This window comes from Oppia nitens, unplaced genomic scaffold (genome assembly GCF_028296485.1).
Source record: "Oppia nitens isolate AA-2021 unplaced genomic scaffold, nextdenovo-longstitch-racon4-pilon3 scaffold9_pilon_pilon_pilon, whole genome shotgun sequence".
Taxonomy (NCBI): domain Eukaryota; kingdom Metazoa; phylum Arthropoda; class Arachnida; order Sarcoptiformes; family Oppiidae; genus Oppia; species Oppia nitens.
This window is the reverse complement of record NW_026533253.1, coordinates 391,968-401,043: the sequence shown is the minus strand read 5'-3', so window position 1 is coordinate 401,043 and position 9,076 is coordinate 391,968. Positions and strand designations below refer to the sequence as shown.

The 9,076-nt window shown below is 22.9% G+C and overlaps 1 protein-coding gene across 1 annotated transcript; it reads left to right on the top strand.

The window, feature by feature from the left end:
• Positions 1-5,820: 5,820 nt before the first annotated feature.
• LOC128964465 (ERO1-like protein alpha) lies at positions 5,821-8,879 on the top strand. The gene is made up of 7 exons (XM_054311053.1): positions 5,821-5,836; positions 6,638-7,323; positions 7,400-7,500; positions 7,625-7,822; positions 7,949-8,182; positions 8,274-8,433; positions 8,544-8,879. Exons 2-7 carry the CDS (start codon positions 6,656-6,658, stop codon positions 8,854-8,856), a joined length of 1,674 nt encoding a protein of 557 aa, XP_054167028.1. The 5' UTR covers positions 5,821-5,836; positions 6,638-6,655; the 3' UTR covers positions 8,857-8,879.
• Positions 8,880-9,076: the final 197 nt, after the last annotated feature.

The window sequence follows — 9,076 nt, the reverse complement described above, 5'->3', positions numbered from 1 at the left end:
CTCTAATAAAATAAAACAAAATAAAAAACTAAATACCATTTTATAGGTGTTGTTGCCAAATGTTTTGTTAATTTATTTGCACTGTTATATTATGCTGTCTTATCATTTTTAATGGTTTTTACAAATTAAAAACATTTATCAATAACAACTTAATTAATTAGTATATCAATTATTAATATACATTAATACTTAATGATTATGTGCTTAAATAAAACTATAAATAACTATTAGGTGTATTAAATAATATAGTGTAAAAACTTTTATTTTATTTATTGCTAGTAAAATAATGATATAATTACTGTTTTTGACAGTATCTATAATATAAAAACAAAACATTTTTTTAAATATATTTATGTAAAATATATAAATTTATTATTTTTACAACTTATACCAATTTCATATACCGGTAAAATGTATTTATTTAAAAAAAATAATAGTACTTAAAATTTAAATAAAATTAAGATTAATAATTTAGGTATATGTATTTTATGACATTTAAAAAACAATCTTTAAAGCATTTTTTAATATATATCTATTTTTATATATTTTAAATATTTGTAAAATTAATTTCATTTAAAAACTTTAATACTTTATTTTTTAGTTTTATACTCAAATAATTTCTTCAATTTGTTTATATATATATAATTTATTTTGAATATAATAAACAAATTCAAGGAATTACTTACAATAAATAATAATATTATAGTATTTATGTTTATTTATAGATAATTTCAAAGTTAACAATAAATTTGTTTTTATATTTTAACTAATCTTGATTTTATTGTATTAAATAAATAATGAATCAAAAATTATATTTTTATTGTATTTCTATTTAAAAAAGTTTATCCAATTTTTTGTTGTTTATGTTTTGAAGTAATACTTCACTATCATTGTTGTCGCAAATATAAAGATAATGATCGCTAATAACTCATCACTTGTTGTATACTATGTATTATGATATGTATAATGTTATGACAAAATATTATGGCTTACAAAAAAAAGTTACAAAAATTAATGATTTTACTAATAATTAATTGCTTGAAAAAACAAAATTTGTAAATAAGCTTTAAAAATGTAAAATTATTATTTATTTATTATTATTATAATTATAAATATTAACTAAAAATTTTGTTGACTACTAAAAAAGTTGAACAATAATAGATAACAATTTTATTAAAATATTTTGTAAAATAATTTAATGCTATTGAATACTATATATATACACACAAAAAACATCACTAATTAGTACTAAAAATTAGTACTAATTATGAAACGCTATATAAAAATTTTATTTTGTATTATATATATATTTATAGTTAGATTTTAGTGGCCATTATATATGTGACATACATGAGCTATTATACAACGCTAATTACAAACTGTTTTATAGTCAAACAGTGAATTAGATACTTAGTTAGAAAAAGTTATTTTTTTTGGAAAAATTGTTATAAAATGTATAAAATAAATAAATTTATTATAACTTTTAGATTAACAATGTATTATTTGTAACAAATAACACACTAACAATTTAATTTAGTCAATGTAACAAACATTTTAATAAAGTATTACTGGTAAAAATAATTGATGTTAATATAACAGGTGTTAATTAAATATATATATATATATAAATATATATAGTATATTAGTTTTTCCTAAATAATTGATTTTTATTTATATCAATGACACAATTAATAGGCGAACTAATTAATATAACAATATAATAATAATAAGCTATAATATTGTTAATATGAATATATATTTCATTAACATTATAATATATATATATAAATTATATATATATATATTGTATTGATATAAATTTTATATTATAAATGAAAGTATGTACTGTATTTTTTTGTTGATAATAATTAATACATTAAAATTATATGTCATGTAATATACATAATTTTTTTAATATAATTATGTTTCAGAAAAAATGTAATATAAATAATTACATTCAATTTTTTTTTTGTTTTATCACTTTATAAAATAGAGTTACAAATAAAATATATAGATAAAATTATAGCATTATATTAAATCAAATGTTAACAAAATTTATAGTACAATAAAAATAAATACATTTGACTTTCATTTCAAATTCATGTAATGATGTATAAAATTTTGTATATGTTTGTATAATATATATATATATATATATGTGTGTGTAGTTAATGTGCCAAAAATTTTTATGTTGAATAAATTTGAAAGTTTCAACATACAAATTAAGTATCAAGGAAACATTGAGAATAATTATTTTAGATAATATTTTTAGATAAAATTAAAAATTATATTTATATATTGAAAACAGTGTTTCAAAAAAAACAAATATTTTCTGAAAATTTAATTTAATTTAATTTTTATAAGGAAAATAGTGATTATTTTTTTGTGTGAATAAAATTCCTAAATATTTTTCATAGGAAATTAAATTTTATTGATACTAATGATAATAAATCTAACTATTAATTATAATATAAATATTACTAAAAACACACGCATATAGACATATCATACAGTGTGTGACATACACTATATAAGTGCAAATAATTTACTGGTGTATAACAACATTAATTAATGATAAATAAAGCAAACAAAAAAACAACAAACAGTATCATCACGTTATGGATGATAGCATATCTGGTATTGAAAGTACAGCTAAACTGCTGTTCAATAAGATATTTGTTAAATCCTGTGATATATATATATATATATATTGTATACATACTGTATATATATAATATATATAACCCGTCTATTTTTCGGTGAAACATCCATATAAATTTTGTTATATACTGTATATGTTTTAAGAGTATAGAAAGGCCAGTCGTATTTGAACGGTTAGAGTCATGGAGTTTAGATACATCTAATATATTTCATATAAATCTATATACTATATCTCTAATATCGAGAGAGAGAGAGAGAGAGAGAGAGAGAGAGAGAGAGAGAGAAATAACAATCATTTTGTTTGTTGCCATTAACTTGTCTTTGTCTAACATTTTTATGCGCTTATATATACACAATGTTATTATATATTATGTTATGTTATGGTGTAGTAGTTAGAGGTAAATAAATTGAACTCTTCATAGCGGGTCTTCATTTATCAAAAATGATTGAAAGCATACCATAAGTCATGGCTGGAGAAGCTATGGCTAAGAGATTGAGAGAGAGAGAGAGAGAGAGAGAGATAGAGATAGAGATAGAAAGACAATTAAAACAACCGACAGATTAGATGAAACTACAATAACAACAATAATAATACTAATAATATAATAATAATAACTTCAACAATCAAAGCAAACTATAAATGATATAAAAATAGTGGCTAAAAAGCTAAGTTATATGATTATAAACTATACAATAAATATTTTATAACAATATATATATTGTATTTGTTAATCTATAAATATATATATTTATATGTCTGTGCAAATAACTAAAAAAAATAATAATAAAGTTTTATAACAATAAAAAATCCATTTTTTTGTCTCAAATTAATGATTTGAAGTTTACTACTCTTTTTTTTGTTGTTACTTTATTTAGTTTTATTATTATTATTATTATTTTGTTGAGGATAAAAACCCAATTATTTGTTACACATATTATACTTATGACTTGTTTTCACAATACCACTGTTCAATACCAAGTATACTATTATATTATATGAAAAAATAGAGATAATATCAGTTTTTTATCGACTCTATAGAGACAAACAAACATATTATATATTTTGTCACTTTCAATGATATAACTTTAAACACTTGATTTTTATATACTTCCAATATATCATATATTGATATATGATATACAATATAATAAATCTATAACAATGCTATAATAAATGTGATTACAATATATATAAAAAAAAGTTTTATCATATATAAAATCATTTTTTTGTGTGTCGGCAATCGATAATATCATTGGCATAATTGTGTAGTCAATCATTTGATATACAATTTACTACACTTCACATAATAATAATAATAATAAAAATAATAATACACACCAATCATCACTTTTATTCAATGGATTACAAGTTAAATGATTTGCAAAATTTTCTTCCAGAAAAAAATTGGTTTAATATATTATATAAATTTTCTATATCTATATATATATATATATATATATATATATATATATTGATATACAGTATACTAAATATATATATTTTTTGTTTTCTCAGATTCGTTGAAAAATATTCCAACAAAAATCGAAAATGTCATAAATGCTAAACACTTATATCATATTTGAAGTGTGAATTTTATATATATATATATATTCAATATATATAATAGGCATACAGTGTATGTACACAGAAATATTTAGCAGAATATTCTTGTATGTGAATTGAATGTATTTATTATATTTTATTTCACTTTTTTTACACTCAACACACATATACAGTACACACACACACACACACACACACACACACACACACACACACACACACACACACACACACATAGAAAGACACACTCATAGAAATTCATTACTTGAATGAGTATTTTTTATTTATTTATTTCTATTTTATGTGTTTTTTCTTTCTACACAACAATTTTATCGCTTTTAATATTATGCTATTTCATAAGTTTTGAAGTTACGATATACTTATTGCAGATTTTGTTTTTTTTAGTAGTTATATATATATATATACGATATATACTGTATATATTTGCTACTACTTGTTTGACTGTAAAAATGATAAGTAAAAAATAAAAACAAACAAAAACTTCATATATATTGAAGAGATTTGAAGACCATCTCTACTGTGAAAAAATAAATATTTTATCGCAAAATATCTAAATATAGATATAAAAAAATAATATTTTATATATAAAAAGTAAATCATTGATATTAACAGTAATACACCTTTTAATTTGTTTTAGATTTTGATTTGATTTATATTATTTTATTTTTTACGAATTAATATTTTTATTAATTAAATTTAATTGAGTTTTAAGTAAATATTAAATATAAATAACATAAAGTAAATATAATATAACAATTAAATAATTATTTGAATAAATATTTTTTGAGATAATAATAATAATTTATTGTTAAAATATCTATTTAATTTTATTACAATAAATTATATTAAATTACATTAAATATCTTTATAATCAAATAAAAATTAATTTATGAGTTTAACTAACTATTATGATAATTTTTTGATAAATCATTATTATTATAAATATTTTTATTTTTAATAATTCTAATTAAATATTACAAATTATAATTTTATATTCAATGTTTATTATAACATGTTGAAAATTATTTATTCAAAAAAAAATAAAAATAAATATTTTATGTCTATTTAGAGATTTTAATATTTTATAATTTACTGATATATATTTTTTTGATGATTTTATCAATTTATTTCCTATGAAATCTTAATCCAGCAATGTCTTTTACTTAAAAGCACATATAATATAAATTATTTATCATATATATATAACTTATATATATATATATAGTAAATTCAGCAGTGATAAAAAAATAATTTATTGCTCTACTATTTTCTTTTACTGGTATTTACTAATTATTTATTTATACATTATTACTACTACTACTACAGTACTATGATATACAGTATAATTCAATATTAATTAATAGTAGACTATTATATTATATTAAATATATAAATTTATATGTGATATATATATACAGTAAAAATCTCAGCCAACCAATCGCTATATTACACAACAATATTGTATATTTTTATTATTTATTACATAGACTTACTATAATACGTTACTAACGTCACGTTAGCTAACAATACAAATTGCAATATATTTGTCAACAATTTTTTTTATTAGGTTATCACACAAATAAAACACAGGTATTAATTTTATTATACATATTCAATATATTACTGTAAGTAATAAATACTATATTATCAATAGTTGTCATATAAAAGTATCGATATTACTGCAAAAAAAAAATTGTTTTATATATATATACTGTATATATAATTAAATATTAAAATAATTATTATATGAAAATTTTTTTGAAATAAATTAATAATTAATTAATTATTATTTAATATTTAATTTATAGCTATTTATATTATTTAATACTATACTGAAATCATTTACGTTTAAAACAACACATTCAATATTATCAATAATATATAATACAGTACTTTGAAAACCTTAAAAACAGGGATACAGTTATACAGTATTTTTGTAGACGTTATCTATTGGTGTGAATAATACAGGTATTACTGTATTTACACCAATAATATTGATGTTAGTGTTAATAATAATAATAATAATAATATACTATTAAATACAGTCAATTGTGATGACGTTAACTTAGAAAAAATATATTTATTTATTTATTATAACCAAAAAAAAAAATAGTTTTATTTCAATTAGTACTATACTGTACTTGTAGTGTATATTAATAGGTAGTTATTATTAATATATTAATATTATAATACAATAGTAAAAAACACTAACAATTGTAAAATGTATTCAAACAAATTGATAGATATCTCATAACAACTATTATTATAACAGCAAAAACAATATAATATTAATTAATAATTAATAATAAAGTTATTAATTATCCAACAAATGTGTGAACAAATTGTTTGCAATAATAATAATATTATTAGTGATATTAATATCATATTTAGTTAATAGTTAGTAAAACAATGCCTAAAAAAAGTCCGACTAATAGTATGAATGGACACAACAAACAACATAACGGCGCCGGTAATCGTCAACGACGGCGACCAACAACAACAAAAACAACTACGGGTTCATCGGTGGTCAGTCTGGCGGTACTGACCGTAGCGACACTGGCCGTATCGTACGGCATATACGCCAATATCGATGCCATCAACGAATTATCGAAGCGGACACTGGATGTCGATATCAAACAATATGTTACCGTCGGCAGCGGCGGCGGCGGCGGCGATAACAACAATGAAGATATTGATAGACGATTACCGCAACAACAACAACAACGGCCACAACAAGTGGTGTCACCGCCGATAAAGCCGAAGCCGACAAAAACGAAGCCAACTGTCGACAGTAGTATTCACGAAATACGTCAGAAATCGACATCGAAACCGGTGGACATTAAATCGTGTCAACAAATGTTGGCCAACGATATCCCGGGTCTAACACTGGACGACTTTCATCCGATCGACAACCAAAATCCCAAAGACTTGACACTCAATCAGATCTCACAATTCAATAATTTGCAATTAGGTCCGCGATTGCAGTCCATTGTCCGAATGGATTACTTCAAGTTTGTCAAACTCAACCTCAATCGGGGCTGTACTCTATGGCCCGACTCTACCAAATGTGTGCTTAGGTATGTACTGATGATGACTTGTCCATCCAATTGATTGATTGATTGATTAATTAATTGATTTGTTTTGCGATTACAGAGACTGTAGTATACAATACTGTGATAAATCAAAACTCCCAAAATCGGTGATAATGGAGGAGAACAACGACAATAACAACAACAACAACAACAAAAACAATGGTAAGTAATTTCAGAGACATATGGTTCCCATTAAGAGTTTTCTTTAATAGACAATACTATTATCTCTTTTTGATTTTTTATTGAATTGAACGGTAATTGAATTTTTTTTTGTAATCAAAATTAGTTGTCCGCAAAGTGTCGACACTAACGGACAAAGAAGCTGAAGACTGTCCGGCAAATTCGGAACAAAAGCTATCGCAAATCGATCGGACAGTTTCGTCGACAAACATCGAGGCCATGAACTCGCTGTTTGATTGTACCGAAAACGACGAAGAGGGCACTCAGTATTACGATTTGCTATTAAATCCCGAAAGATTTACCGGTAATTAAAAATCAATCATTTGTTTGTCCAAATCATATATATATGATGATAATCATCGACACAATATCGATGATGATGTCATCGTTGGTGTATAACTTGTTTGATATGAACTGTTTGTTTTTGTAGGTTATGCCGGCGAAACATGCGATCGTATCTGGAAATCTATATACGAAGAAAACTGTTTCCTACAGAAACAAAGCAATCCGTTCTCATTGGACAATGTCTGCTATGAAGAGCGGATCTTCTACAGAGCCATCTCCGGTCTTCATTCGTCTATTAATATACATTTGTCGGCCTTATATCATAACATTGACGGCTCGTTTTCACACAATATCAAAGAGTTTGTCAAACGATTTGATGGTAAATAAAATTGAGAGAAAAAAACAAAACATTTTATTAGTTTTGTCATTGATTTTTAATTTCATGTCTTTATTATTATAACTTTTTTTAGGTCAAACCGATTATATTAGGAATTTATATTTTGTATATTTGCTTGAATTACGTGCCCTTAACAAAGCTGAACCATATCTGCTTAATAAAGTCAATTGGCAGTCAAGTGGTGACCAATCGCTCACTAAAGAGGCAATCAAAGACCTGATGCGGACAGTCAAGTGAGTGGTGTCAATGAATTTGAATATTATAATTATCGATACAATATATATGTAAATGTTATGTTAATAATAATTTGTTTTTTGTTTTGTTTATTTGGTAATCAAATCAGAAAATTCAAATATCACTTTAACGAGTCGATCCTATTCAAGGATCAGCCGCCGACTGTTGCTCATCAAGTTGGCCAACACTTTCACAATATAACGACAACAATAATGGATTGTGTGGCCTGCGACCGGTGTCGGCTATGGGGTAAAGTGCAAACACACGGCTTGAGTACAGCCTTGAAAATATTGTTGGCCGACGACACCAACGATAAGCTACGATTGCATCGGCACGAGATCACATGTCTGGTCAATGCATTGGCCCGACTATCCAATAGTATCGCACAGTTGGAGGTCTTCAAAAAGTTACTTACAAATTGATTATATATTTTAATTGTTTTTTTTTTTATTTTGATAAATATATATATATATTTAATATATTGACGATATTATAATAATATTATTATTATTTATTGACAATGGATTTTTTTAAAATTTTGTCAAATATTTATTTATTTTTATTTTGAGTCATTAATTAATAATTTTTGTTTTAATCTATAAAATAATTTTATTTCACATTTTTAAAAAATATGTTTCAAAG